This window comes from Nicotiana attenuata, unplaced genomic scaffold, assembly GCF_001879085.1.
Source record: "Nicotiana attenuata strain UT unplaced genomic scaffold, NIATTr2, whole genome shotgun sequence".
Taxonomy (NCBI): Eukaryota; Viridiplantae; Streptophyta; class Magnoliopsida; order Solanales; family Solanaceae; genus Nicotiana; species Nicotiana attenuata.
The window spans coordinates 89820-104732 of record NW_017674226.1 but is presented as its reverse complement, the minus strand read 5'-3'; the positions used below and the strand labels follow the sequence as shown (position 1 = coordinate 104732).

General features: G+C 34.8%; 3 protein-coding genes across 3 annotated transcripts; 1 reads left to right on the top strand and 2 right to left on the bottom strand.

The window, feature by feature from the left end:
• Positions 1 to 59: 59 nt before the first annotated feature.
• Positions 60 to 961, bottom strand: LOC109218235 (the record flags this gene model as incomplete). The annotated part of the gene is made up of 2 exons (XM_019382589.1): positions 589 to 961; positions 60 to 461 (listed from the first exon to the last, which is right to left on the bottom strand). Coding segments are annotated over exons 1-2 (527 nt in total), but the record flags the coding sequence as incomplete, so codon positions are not given.
• Position 962: 1 nt separating this feature from the next.
• Positions 963 to 5459, bottom strand: LOC109218234. The gene is made up of 3 exons (XM_019382588.1): positions 4953 to 5459; positions 4443 to 4820; positions 963 to 1187 (listed from the first exon to the last, which is right to left on the bottom strand). The coding sequence occupies exons 1-3, from the start codon at positions 5457 to 5459 to the stop codon at positions 963 to 965; spliced, it is 1110 nt and encodes a 369-aa protein (XP_019238133.1).
• Positions 5460 to 11084: 5625 nt separating this feature from the next.
• Positions 11085 to 14209, top strand: LOC109218236. The gene is made up of 4 exons (XM_019382590.1): positions 11085 to 11885; positions 12802 to 13042; positions 13468 to 13585; positions 13670 to 14209. The coding sequence occupies exons 1-4, from the start codon at positions 11299 to 11301 to the stop codon at positions 13759 to 13761; spliced, it is 1038 nt and encodes a 345-aa protein (XP_019238135.1). The 5' UTR covers positions 11085 to 11298; the 3' UTR covers positions 13762 to 14209.
• The last annotated feature ends 704 nt before the right edge of the window (positions 14210 to 14913 follow it).

The following is a 14913-nucleotide window of genomic DNA, read 5'->3' as shown; positions in this document are numbered from 1 at the left end:
AGCCCTTGATAGATGCATATAGCGAAACATATGCATAAAGAAAGCATCCATCTTCTGACTTGTGCAACTTTGTAACCGTTCCTGGATTTGTTTGCTCCAACATATAAAAATACTTCGGCAACTCCTTATATGAATCACTCAGACTCCCTCTTATCATTGCCATTCCTATTTCTTTAGCTCTCCATGCTTTCATGTAGCTCACTTCAATCCCGTGTTGCTTTTGTATGTCCTCTATTATATCATTTGCGGTGTAAACTTTTTTTGGATTAACATACTTGTCCTTGACTATACTAGCAATTATACCCGAAGTAGCTTGACGTTGTGTTAAGTATCTTTCACCATAGCCGCATGTGTGATTGTTATTGTAACTTCTCACTTTGAATATGTTTGCCTTGAAAACGGCAGAAGATTTGAAACTCCAAGCACAATTGTCATCCAGACATGTAAGGTGATACCTAGTATTATACATCATTCAACTTCTAAATACACTTGTATACAAACTGCATATATACTAATTTTAATACCTATATACAAATATATACTACTTTATACATATTTATAAAATAGAATATACAATTAATGACATACCTTGTTGCGCTTGATCTCTTCACCTTGAATTGGAACCTCTCGCGTACAGCCAAGTTCTTCATCACATTCATAAGTGTCTCTTTATCCTTATAAACTTGATCCTCCTCAACAAATTCGTTCAACATATTATCTATTATACCCGTGTTTTCACTAAATTTCGTATTTTCAATCAATTCAATATCAATAATCTCAGTGCTATCAGTTGTTGATACATCTCTAGAATTTGAATTTGTAGCAACCAAACAACTGGAACTTGAAGCAACCACAGAACTTGTAACAACCAAATGATTTTCATAAATCTCTTTCACTGTCACAAACAGGGGATATTCAGTGAAATTCAAGTTTTTCTTCTTTAATTCTATATACACCTTAACTCATGTATCGTTGTAAATCATGATCGGTGGCAAACCAACATTTGGGACAAAGTTAATCTCTATTGTGTTTAAATCACTATCGATCCTAATCTGCTCCGAAATAGCTGCAACTAAATTGTTGTAGTTGAATGTGGACTCGATTATTACACAATCACTGACGAAATTCACAAACTTATTTTCTTCCCATTCACCACTATGAAGAAGGTAAACAGGAAAAATCTCCATCTAACAAAAAATTGAAATCAAAATTGCAGCAAAAAGGAGAATTGCGCTGCTTCGTAGCAAAAAAATTGAATAAATTCTAGATGAAGAAGAAATGCTAGGGTTTTCGTACCTGCATTTATCGCAGTATCTCGTTTTTGAAGTATTTGGGGGAAGAAGATTGGAAAGAATCTGAGAAAATCCAGCGGAATGAGAGAAAATCACGTTTGGTAGTCTCAAAATACCGGAAATAACGCCCCCTTTCAGATATGGGCCTCTAATTTGTGGGCTACTCAATTGTAAAGTTAAATATGGGCTATAAAGTTGAAAAGGAGGCAGCCCACTTGTTTTAATGTGAAATTTTCCCTTTAAACTTCATGTCTAAGTGTTCCCAAATCATGTTAAAATCCGAGTGCGAGTTCGTAGGGTTGAGCGAGCTATACTATTCATGTTTTTAATGAAAATTATGTTTTGTGATATCTTAAGCATGTAGTGATATATTTTATTAAATATACACGAGTTATGCTTTAAAGTATGACAATAGTACCTCATGTTATGTTTTATAAATGATTTATGAATTCCCAAGAATTATAGATATGTTTATGATAGAAGTCATATTTTCTACTTATGACGTAATTTTGGACTTCATGTTATTATTCCACACATGACTGTTGCTTTAATGAAGTTATGATTTTCATACGAGTCTCATGACATGTTTTTAGTATTTATACCAAGTTCCATCAGATAATGATATATTGGATGTCAAGACCGTTATAAAGTTATGTATAAGGAAGAAAAGTATCACTTGATGTTTAAAATATTTTTGAGAGTATCCATAGGTCACTGGCAAATGGGTTCAACGCCTAGAAACTACACGTGCTGATTTAATTGTAACTGTGATCATTGGTTGAATTCATGCTAGCAAAGGTAAGTTGATCTGTACGGTATTGTAGTGAGAAGGCCCAATCAGGGGCGGCTGAAGCGCATTTGAGGCTTAAGGCCAAAGTTTAATGTGAGACCTAAGTATTTATAAGTGTTTAACCAAAAAATAGAATTTCGGTTAAAACTAGAAATTAAGAGAAAAAATCGGGTTACTGATAATCAGGAGACGAAAAGAATAAGAATTTTTTTGAGGATAATAAAGCAGTAAATAAGTTTGTATTTCAATGTAATCTCAATGATCTTTGGTCTCTTTACAAATGCTGAGACCTTCTCCTTTTATAGTTGATTTTTCTAGGAAAAGGTATAATGCATTAGCCTTAAAGAGGCAATTATGAGCATTAAATGACATTAAATGAAACGTTACACAATCATTCCTATTCAATACTGATTTGCTAACGTATTTGACATTCAATACTGAATTTAGACTCCTTTATGCCATCAGATTCATTTCCTCAATTCCTTTTGACCTCCTGGCTTTAATTAAGTTAAATAGATACGAGACTCGTATCATTTGAATAGCATCTCGTGCCTATTTAACTTTCTTCTCCTCGTATCTGATATTGCCCGTGCTTCTTAACTGATCATCATGTTTTGACCATTTGACCAGTCCACGTGTTATGCCACGTCACCTTCAATTATAAATTCAGTTTTTTCCCAATATAGATAGTCCCCCCACTTTCCATTTATTTATCAATTAACTATTTGGGAAGTGGATCTTCATTAAAAAAGGAATTTTTGCCATAATCAATGCTATGACAGTGTCGACGCTTCAATTGTCTCTTCTATTTAATGCACCATATACGTGTCACCTTCTCATTAGTTCTGCGATTTTGCAGCCTTTTTCTAAGGCTTCTTTAACTCCACTATTCACGAAGTGATAGTTGCCTTTATTATAGGCTTTCCATCATTACACTTCTTAATTATCGACGGTTGAGTTTATATATAAATTTGCCCCCTTTTTCCTTTGTCTTCTTCTTCACAAGCTTTTTACCAAATTTCTTGCTATTTACTCTCGTTCACTTCTTCTTCAGTTCATACCTTCTCACTATGTCGTCTTCGAATCCTAACCCTAAAAGAGTTCCAATTCTTGATAGTTTCTCCAATGCTCCTGCTAGACACAGAAGAGGTAGAGGAGGTGTGCTTCGTGGTACAGGGTCGGTTCGTGGTGGTACCTCTGGTTCCATCACTCCTTCTTCTAGTTCTGGCAATATCTCTAGAGGCTCTCTTTCTAACAGATCCACTTCTAAGGGCAAAGAACCTTCTGAGTCTAACCAACGCCTCTGGTTGAAGAAATTGTGCCAACGGATTTATCTTTCGAACATGACAAAGAATCCCTTTGTGACCAAGTGATTAAAGTAGAGAGAGCTGATAAATATCCCTCTTTAATTACTGAACCTTTGATTCAAATTGTTCGAAGAGACTGTCGTTGGAGAGATGACACCCACATATTTATTCCTACTCCACACCAAAGAATATCTTCTTATAGGGTTGGCTTTTCTTTCGTTTACACTTATCCCTTTACCTTGGGATTTATTCCTGCTATTGACCCAGTCATACATGATTTCTGCCATTTTTTCAAAATTTGTTTGGCTCAAGTTGGTCCCCTCGTATGGAGAGCAGTAGCTTGTTTGAGGTATATGTCAACCAAAGCTGATGTTGACTTTTCTTTCCCTCATCTAATTCATCTTTATCACCCCAAGCTATTCCGCAATGGTGTTTTTACCTTATCTGCAAGAAGTAAGAAGGTTTTGGTTAACCCTGAAGATAATAACGACCGTGGCTGGTACACCCGGTTTGTTGCTGTTCCCACAATTGATTTGGTGGGTGAATCAAATATTCCTTTTCCTGAGAAATGGAACTTTGCACGTAAGTATTTTCTTCCTTGCCGTATCTGCTTTCGTTATTTCAACTTCTCTTCTAATTTTATTATTATTCCTTTGCTTTTTTTGTAGCAACCATGGGAGATGTGGAACCCGTTCCTAATTTCCGTGGTTGGGTAGATGCTGTCTTGAAAGCCGTGCCTATGGAGGCACGAACTTGGAAATCTATTTCCAACAAACATGGTTGGAAAGTGAAAACTCACGGTATACATCCCTTTTTGCTTCTCGTGTGTTAAATTCTTTTCCCCTCTTTTAACTTTTTATCCTTCTTATTGTCAGGATTTGCTATTCGAGGGATGTCGGCTGAAGTAGCTATCGCCCTTCGAGCTTCTTNTATTGTTTGTGAAACTTAACTACTCAACATGACAACAAATGTAATAGGAAGCATTTTGTTTCCAACTATTTATTTTGGTCGATTCCTACATATTTTCCTATTGTGACCACCTTGTCCACACACAGAACACGAAAATGCCCTCTTAGACTCTTTCTCTGAAGCAGGCTTGAGTCTTTCCTTTTTTGGCCTTCCTGCATTCCCTCTCCCTTTAGGTGGTAGGACCACATCTTCCATCACCTCTGTTGGGATTACCCATAAACTCTCATCTGGCATCAGATTCACTGGAAATTCATAAGTGCTAAGGAGTTTATCCTTCTTGTAGTAAAAAGAGCAATACTGGCCAGGTTTCAGCTGCTGGTTCTTCAAAACCGCCCAAGCATGCGGACATGGAAGTTCATCCATTTGAAATTTTCCGCAACTGCATGTTCCCTCTTCAAGGCACACTATGTTTCTCCTTACCCCTTCAAGCACAGTATATAACTGATCCGTAGCAGGCCTCACCTGCAAAAGTTTTTTTTAAAAAAAAAATATTTAAAGAACATTATACATTATTATACAGAGTTATACATCCTTATACAAGCAGTAAAATGCAAGTCAGAAGTGCCAAGATTCATTATATTTGATTCATTTTACCGTCATTTGCTCCGATGCAATCAGATTTTCCCGAAGGAGTTTGTCATACTTTTCGCCAAGCTCTGTAGATGTCTCCATTGCACTTTTTCTGTTTTTGTTGTTCCACTGTTGTAGCAAATTTGTCATGTACTCCAGCAATCGCATTACTGGTAACTCTCTAGCATCCTTGTTAGCTGCATTAATTGACTCTGCAATATTGGAAGTCATTACTATCGACCTTTTCACCTTGGAATATGCTCTAGACCACCTTTTGGACCCAATTTCGAACAAGTAAGGCTGCACCCTCGGATCAATTTTGCACAACTCTGTCATATGGTACTCAAACTTCTCTATCGTGTAAGCTCTTGCCAAAGCAAAGAAGATATCCTTCAATTGTTTGTGATGTTTCTTTAATGTGCGCTTTACATTCTGCCACAAGTGAAACATGCAAATACAATGTGGTACTTCTGGGTACACAGCTTTTGTGGCATTGAAGATGCTTTCATTTCTATCTGAAACTATACACATCCCTTCCCTAACTCCAAAAGTACCTTTTATCTGGACAAAGAACCACTCCCAAGATTTGTTATTCTCTGAATCCACAATTGCATACGCAAGTGGAAGGATTTTTCCTGTTTATACAAAAATAGATATTAGGATTCAGACTGCAAATTAGTCTGCAGATACCAACTGCAAATTTTATACAAATCTTATACACAGTTATACACAATTATACAGATTTATACCAACTGCAAATTTTATAAAAATAGCAGCTGTGAAATCCTATACACTTTTATACATGAAACTAAAACATTATACAAACTGCAGAAACAATGTAGATGCAGTCAACTCACCAGCTCCATCTTGTGTGCAAGCAGTCAATATGGTACCCTTATATGCTGCTTTAAGGAAGCTTCCGTCAACAACCATTATCGGTCTGCAATGCTCCCAGCCCTTGATAGATGCATATAGCGAAACATATGCATAAAGAAAGCATCCATCTTCTGATTTGTGCAACTTTGTAACCGTTCCTGGATTTGTTTGCTCTAACATATAAAAATACTTCCGCAACTCCTTATATGAATCACTCAGACTCCCTCTTATCATTGTCATTGCTATTTCTTTAGCTCTCCATGCTTTCATGTAGCTCACTTCAATCCCGTGTTGCTTTTGTATGTCCTCTATTATATCATTTGCGGTGTAAACTTTTTTGGATTAACATGTCCTTGACTATACTAGCAATTATACCCGTAGTAGCTTGACGTTGTGTTAAGTATCTTTCACCATAGCCGCATGTGTGATTATTATTGTAACTTCTCACTTTGAATATGTTTGCCTTGAAAACGGCAGAAGATTTGAAACTCCAAGCACAATTGTCATCCAGACATGTAAGGTGATACCTAGTATTATACATCATTCAACTTCTAAATACACTTGTATACAAACTGCATATATACTAATTTTAATACCTATATACAAATATATACTACTTTATACATATTTATACAACAGAATATACAATTAATGACATACCTTGTTGCGCTTGATCTCTTCACCTTGAATTGGAACCCCTCGCGTACAGCCAAGTTCTTCATCACATTCATAAGTGTCTCTTTATCCTTATAAACTTGATCCTCCTCAACAAATCCGTTCAACATATTATCTATTATACCCGTGTTTTCACTAAATTTCGTATTTTCAATCAATTCAATATCAATAATCTCAGTGCTATCAGTTGTTGATACATCTCTAGAATTTGAATTTGTAGCAACCAAACAACTGGAACTTGAAGCAACCACAGAACTTGTAACAACCAAATGATTTTCATAAATCTCTTTCACTGTTACAAACAGGGGACATTCAGTGAAATTCAAGTTTTTCTTCTTTAATTCTATATACACCTTAACTCCTGTATCGTTGTAAATCATGATCGGTGGCAAACCAACATTTGGGACAAAGTTAATCTCTATTGTGTTTAAATCACTATCGATCCTAATCTGTTCCGAAATAGCTGCAACTAAATTGTTGTAGTTGAATGTGGACTCGATTATTACACAATCACTGACGAAATTCACAAACTTGTTTTCTTCCCATTCACCACTATGAAGAAGGTAAACAGGAAAAATCTCCATCTAACAAAAAATTGAAATCAAAATTGCAGCAAAAAGGAGAATTGCGCTGCTTCGTAGCAAAAAAATTGAATAAATTCTAGATGAAGAAGAAATGCTAGGGTTTTCGTACCTGCATTTATCGCAGGATCTCGTTTTTGAAGTATTTGGGGGAAGAAGATTGGAAAGAATCTGAGAAAATCCAGCTGAATGAGAGAAAATCGCGTTGGGTAGTCTCAAAATACTGGAAATAACGCCCATTTTTCAGATATGGGCCTCTAATTTGTGGGCTACTCAATTGTAAAGTTAAATATGGGCTATAAAGTTGAAAAGGAGGCAGCCCACTTGTTTTAATGTGAAATTTTTCCAATATATTATTTAAATACATAAAAAAAAACTAACGCTTATCTTTCCTTATTTGAATTAGGTAAGGGCTCCTAATAATTATGAATCTAAATCAATAAAATTTTACTTCTATAAAATCTTTCCCAAAATAAATTTTTTTTTTTCATATGAATATTAACTTAAATGTTTATCTACTTTGACGAATGATTTCTGTTCTCTATTAATTAGATTAGATGTGTTTGAAAGCTCTTGATTTTTGAGTTGATTTGGATTTGAACCATCGTTCTTTTTTTTTTCCCTTTATAAATTATACTTTTGTAGTACTATAAATAAGAATTCATGTACAATTGACCAAATAACATAGCTAATGTATTCTATTGTATCACGACAAATTACTCATATATTATAATCTACATCCTACCATGTTCTGTTTATCGGTATATTTTTGTCTATTCATTTATTTATAGATGAAAGTTATACCAACAACGATATAAATATATTTGGAATATATACCTAATTAAAAATTTCTTATCTTAAGTTATTTTTCTAACATTTGGGAAGAGATATTTTCACGTATACGAAAACTAGATATTTATGTAATTTTTAGAAAAATTATAGGATTAATATGGGTTACACGTGCAATGCGTGTACCATAAAACTTGAGCCATTAAATTAAAATTATATTAAACTATAAGGTTCTTCTATTATTCAAAACGTTATGAATTCACAATTTTTATATGTGACAAAAATACAATGACTCCGGAAGCACCAAAAATCCGAAATTGACATGCTAATGATTTTTTAACTATTTGAAAAATATAATTTATTGGATAAAGTTATTTATAGTTAATATTGAAAATTAGGATGAAAGAATATTAAGATTTGAACTGACAAAAAATAAGTTATTGCTAATGTTAAGAATAACAATAAAGTCTTTATATTAATTAATTAGTAGAAGAATTCAATTTAATTATTTTTCAAATTTACTATATAATTAAAGTTATTTCTCAATTTTATAAGAATCTTAGAAAATATAAATTTATTTTAGTAAGAAGAGCACTAATGGTGACAGAAATACGAATAATAGAGCCAAAATTAATTATAATGTACAATTAAGAGTCAAATGGATAACCATGCAAATTGAGACAATAATGATGAAATAGTATATGAGTAAATATATTATAAATGAGTTATCATTTGTTTTTCTTTCTTACCCAATGAGTAATCAATTCTTATGTGGTGACTTGGGGAGTAATCAATTATGAGGATATAATATGTGGTGATTGTAAAACTTTTGTAATATATGATTGTCTTCATTTATTGAGCTAAATAAATGAAAACAATATTTATTATTTTTTTAGGTTTTTTGCTTAAATATTTATTTTAAAATCAAATAAATTGTCTAATCATATTTATATTAGCATCTACAATCTTCTTTTCGCTTACGTGAAGCCTGTTTATCATCGATGTAAATATTTTTTGTTTTGTCCTTATCCTGTTTTGTGTGATTTAATTCTTTGCGCTCCGTTTGATATTTTAATTTTGTCCTTAAATTGATATGATACATATTTTTTTAATTGCCATCATTTATGTTTGCTATTGAATTTCAGATGGCACCCTAAAGAATGTTAGTAAGACTAAATTTTCAAGTTACTAATTTGGAGTTTGCTTTTTCCTCTTCTTGTAGGATTTAATTTTCTTGAAAATTGGGGAGAACAGAAAGATAATAAAGATTATCTGCTACCGCTCTTTATTTGTTTCCACATATATCGTAATATAATGTATTAAATTTAAGTTTGAAAAATTTGCCAATCGCAATGTTGAGCCGTTGAAGTATAACTTATTCATGTTTAACTCAATTTTCTCGAAAATTTTGCATTTTGCTCACAAGAAAAAAATGTCTTCTGCCAATTAGTTGATATTTGCATCTTCTAGAATGAACTCAAAAATATATAACTTTCAGGAAAAATTCAGAAAAACCTTTAAATGTTCAAGAGTTATGTGTGTTTTTGCTGAAACACAAAAGAAAACCTAATAACTTCTGAAACTGAAGTAACAAAATTATAAAATTGGAATAAATCTTAACTTGAATATATTCACTAAGAACTAGATTTCTTCCTTTATTGAGTAGATAATTAGGTTGCATCATTATGAGAAATTTATAGTTTTTCTTTAACTTTTTTTAATACTTCAAAATTCCTTTTATTGTACTATTAATATGATTTAAAAAAAAATATACTCATTAAAGTGGGAACACACGCGCAACACGCGTACCCTAAAGCTAGTAACATAAAAAAATAAGCATGTTAAGAGCCCGTTTGGACATACAAATTTTTTGAGTTTTTTTTTTGAAAACAATATTTGGACATACAATTCTTATCATTTTTTCCTTTTTCACTTGAAAATCTATTTTCAAATTTGAAAAAGTGGTTCTCACCACTTTTTCAATTGAAAATGGGAATTTTTTAGTTTTTAGTTTTTAGTTTTACAAATTTACCCCATATTTTTTAAACAATAGCATTTTGATTGTTTATGATATATCTTTTGTTGAATTTTTGGGCTGCTACTTCTTTTTCTTTGTAACATCTGATCTTCTTGATGCCTTTGGCTAATAATATTCACATACTTAATCAAAAACAAAAAAAGAAAAAAGAAAAAAGCATTTTGATTGTTTATTTCAAGTAGGATAATCAAATTGGGATAATTTTGATATTTTTTACAAGTTGTGGGGTATTAATCATGTTTTATGGTTTTGAAAAAAAAAGACATCCAAATATGTTGCAAAAATTATAACCAAACACAACTTCATCTTCAATTCAATTGTAGTGAAATTCCAAATTTGAAAAATAATTTTGGAATCATGTCCAAACGCCTAGCCGCATTCACACAGCCCTATGCCCCCCTTGTGGTATTCATCCGGATTTCTCTGTCCCAAGCCGGTTTGTTCACAAATCTCGGATGATACTTTTTTGCACGAATCCGAAGTCTTGACATGCAAAGTTATTGAATATGAACAAATAGGAAGTAATAAGTTGGGTGGACACTATCACTATAAAAAGATAACATAAACTTTTTTTTTTGTTGGAAAGTATGTAAAAGTTACTCCCCTCTGTTCTATTTTATGTGAATCTATTTCCTTTTTGATCCTTTTAAAAAAGAATGACCCCTTTCTAAATTTGGTAACAACTTAGCCTAAACTTACAATTCTACCCTTAATGAGAAGCTTTTATAATCACATAAATACTTTGAGCCCCTTTTTAACTTGTTTAGGAACACAAATTTCAAAAGTCTTCATTTTTTTTAAACTTCGTGCCAATCAAAAAAGTTTACATAAATTGAAACGGAGGGAGTAGTACATTCTAGTTCTAGTACTAGTATTAAAAGTAGCTCTCAAGATGATTTTCGTAAAATTATGGAGTAACATTTCCCGTTGATTTATTCGGACACTTGACCTATTCTCTTTCCGAATTATCCACGGTACACGATTTTCAAGGATAAGCCAAAAAAAAAAAAAATTCTTTTCATTATTTTACCACAAATCAAGTGGAGTATATAGAATAATGAATATGCCTCTAATGACCCATTAGCGGGAAATGGCCGCACGCCTCGAAAATCACCCATAACGTTACAATTTCTTAACCAATCATACGATGCCACGTAGGTCACGGTATAGCTGTTACCCAGCTTCATAAAACCCGTATTTGTTCCACCCACCGCACGATATCACCAGTCAAAACTTGAAAACAGCAAATGAAGACATTGATTGGTCCACGTGTCCATACCTTTCAACTTCTGTAAAATCTAGCCGTTTGCCCTATCTTTCACTCTCTCTCCTTTTCCCCTACTTTCTCTTTCCGCCATTGCTTGAAAACAAGAAAAAGAAAAAAAGAAATTCTCTGCAGAGCTTTCTAGAAATGGGGAAACTCATTTGCGACTCAACAACGTCGTCACCGGTTATTCCATGGCGGGATCCTACCTCAACTACGTCATCCCTCGATCTCGTTGACCAGTCATCTCCGGCGACAACAACCGCCGCCGCCGTCGCAGTCGCCATAGCTGACTCCTCCTCGTGGGAAAATGTTTCAGCTTTAGAGGAGCAGCAGAGGAAGCATTTGATGAGGATTCAAGCCAAGGGAGTGCTGTGGAAGCATCCTAAAGATCAGAACGCTTCGGTGGTTTTCCGGCTGAGCCACGGCGGAGAAGTCGAGGCAGACGGGAACTGTCTTTTTACAGCTTGTGGTAAATCTATGGGGATGACGACGGTGTCGTACGCCAGAGATCTGAGACGGCGGACGGTGCGGAGGTTCTTGGAAGATCTTGGATCTGTTGGCGAGGAGGAGAAAGAAGTGATTGAATCGGCGATTAAGCACATGTATTCTCCCGATCTGAAATCTGGGTGGGGTATTCATGTGGTTCAAGAGTTGAAGCTGTTAGCTAAGAAGGAAGATCGAGAGGCTCTCGACTCGGCCATATCTGAGCTTGTTGAGCTCGGCATGCAGCGGTAATTTCCTTTCTTTTTTCTTTTTATTTTCCGGCGGTAATTTCCGTTCCCTTTTTTTGTTTGGGGGGGGGGGGTAATCTCTATGACCCGAGTATTATAAGGAAAGAGGCCCAAGTGGAGTGAAATGTATTTGGGTTGATGCCTAATTGTTGTTATTGTTAAGATCTGGATAACAAAGTTTAGATCTGATTGCTTATGTCCGGTGTTCTTAGTTTGACATGCAAGAAACATTTCATTTGATTTCATTACTGAAACATTTCATTGTCAGTATCCTTCAATACTAACAATCCGTTTAGGTAATAATGGTGAAGATTTTTGGAAAATGCTTATTAATGAAATGACTGAATATATGTCCTTACTTTAGCTAATTTCATTTGAGATAAGAAAACGCCTATATGCGTACAACACTACTGATAGGTGCATTTTTTTTTTCTATCTTGATTTTCTTTTAAACTTTAATGAATCAACCATCTATGTCTCACTCTCCATATCTGTTTGGGTTATTCGAATCCTCTATTTTCATTCCCCATACATTCAGACTTATTTTCAGTATCTTTTCCCCAGAAAATATGCCATTATAATCTGTCCTTAAGTCCAAGTGAGATTTTTATCATGCATTTCGCCACAGAGAATATTTTTCTTTCTTTTTATTGTTCTTTGAAGTGAGAATTGCTTTTGTCTGTAATTTATTTGATAACAAGGAAACAAAAAAAAATCAAAACTTTGTTTGCTATTGAGCATTCTCTTTATCTGGCCGAGAAAGTATTTTCGAAACTTCTTTTTCTTTTTCTTGTATAGATGAAGATGGAGATGCTAGCAAATTTTGTAAATTGATTTTAGTTTGACCTGGTTGCTTTTATTATTTTACTGGATGTGGTTTTGTTTTCTGATTTTATATTTGTGGTTGACATTGAAGAGAATTGGCTGCTGAGTCTATATACAATGAGAGGTGCATATCTGTGGATGATGGCCCAAGTTGGGCCAAGTACATGTCGATCTGTGGTTCCGCTGATGATGAATATGATATCATCACTTTGCAGTATACTGAGGAGGGATTACTAACTGTAGATGAGAACAGGGATGGTCGTGCAGCTGCTTTTGGAGATGACATAGCGATTGAATGCCTTGCAACCGAGTTTAAAAGAGAGATCTTTGTGGTAAGAAAATGATCTTCACCATTGATCTCTCCTTTAACATGACAATTGCTGTCATTTGAATAATTTGCACTATGTTATTTGTGTGTGAGCTGCAATGCCCTTGTTCTTTTCATAGTTCTTTACTTGTTTGATAAATTATTAACTTTGGTTGGTACCACGACCCCCCCCCCCCCACCCCCCCCCCCACCCACACACACACAAAGGTTTATCCTCCTAAAATTCTGTCGGCCTTTGATAAATCAATTGATTGCACAAGGTCATTTCGCAACTGCTATGTTCCTTATTTTTGATTTGGTTCATCTCCTGGTCATGATTCTCTTTGTTGCTCACATTTCTCAAGTTGTGTTAAATTTTAATGATTTTTGTGACTCTCTTGAATCAAACAATTCTTTTGCTAAGCTTTTCAATTGGTATATCATGTTCAGGTGCAAGCACATGGATCTGATGCAATGGTTGATGATGAAAATTGTGTCTTCTTCCTCCCACATCGTCCAAGATCTGAAATATGTGAACCTCCTTTCTTCCTTTTCATGAAAGGAACAGGTAAAGAAAATTTCACACTGCTTAGATTTTACGTTCATTTCTTCCGCGCTGTAAAAGTGAAAGAGAATACATTGTCAATTGCAGGTTGGTGTGGTGCTGGGGCCGATCATTATGAGCCTCTTATTGCTTCTCCTTCACCTTATGTTTTGCAGGAGAAGGTAGCGTTGGTACTGTAGGTCATTAGTTGGGGTATTCTTGTGGGTTAGAGGTAGTAGTAGTAGTTATTCGACGATAATTCTTTCTCCCCAGGTTTCTTTTGTTTTTAGCATTGGAAAGATGCTTCTAATTCTTTTCTAGGGTAAAGGAGGAAGATGTCCAATTGGGACATCAAATTTTTGTTGAAGGTATGTAGGAGTTACCACATTTGGGTCTATTTGAAGTCCATCAGGCAGCTGCCTGCATTTCAGCTGCTTTTAGTTTGGTTTACCTATAGTTGTGTTGCCGGCTGTTTTTCGTTGTGCATTTTTTGAGGCTAGTAGTAGTTTGCTGCTGGGTACTATTCTTTTGAGAGCTGGAATAGTACTTATTTTGTTGTAACTCATGCTGAATTCCAATCTTAAGAAGGAAATGGCTTCTCTCCGTTCATTGCAATGAAAATTTCTCTACCAGTCCATGTTTCTCTTATTCTGTTTTTTTTAATCTCTATGTATTGATATGTCATTTCCCACCCTCGGGAGTCGTGATGGCGCCTATTAATGTGAGCTAGGCAAGCCAATTATTTGAACAATTTACCTTTTTACCCATTCTATATTCTTTAACAATTACGAAGAAATAACATTTTAACAGTGGAATTTAACATAAGCGGAAGAAAACAATAAGCTATCTGAACATGAATATCTAATACAACTATTTGAGTCTCGACTACCCAGAACTGGTGTAACAGTTTCACAGACGGTCTAAGAATACTACAAATAAAGGTCTGAAAGAAATAAATACAAAACTGTCTCTGGAATTGCATGAAAGAAACAGGACTACCTCGGGTCGCCTGATGAACAAGAATCAGCAATCCCACTGCGGTTCGAAGTCTACAACACTGGGATCTGCACAAAAGAGTGCAGAGTGTAGTATCAGCACAAACGACCCCATGTGCTGGTAAGTGCCTAGCCTAACCTCGGCGAAGTAGTGACGAGGCTAGTACCAGACTACCAAATAAACCTGTGCAATTTAACTATATACAGCGGAAAAGAAGTACAGAAAGAAAAGTCATATACAGTCAAGTATGGGAAGGGGAAGGCATGCTGCGGAGAAACATCGAATAGTAACAGAAGAGCAACAAATAAATACGAGGATCACCACAGTTCAGTTGAAAATAGGAAGGGGAAATCATG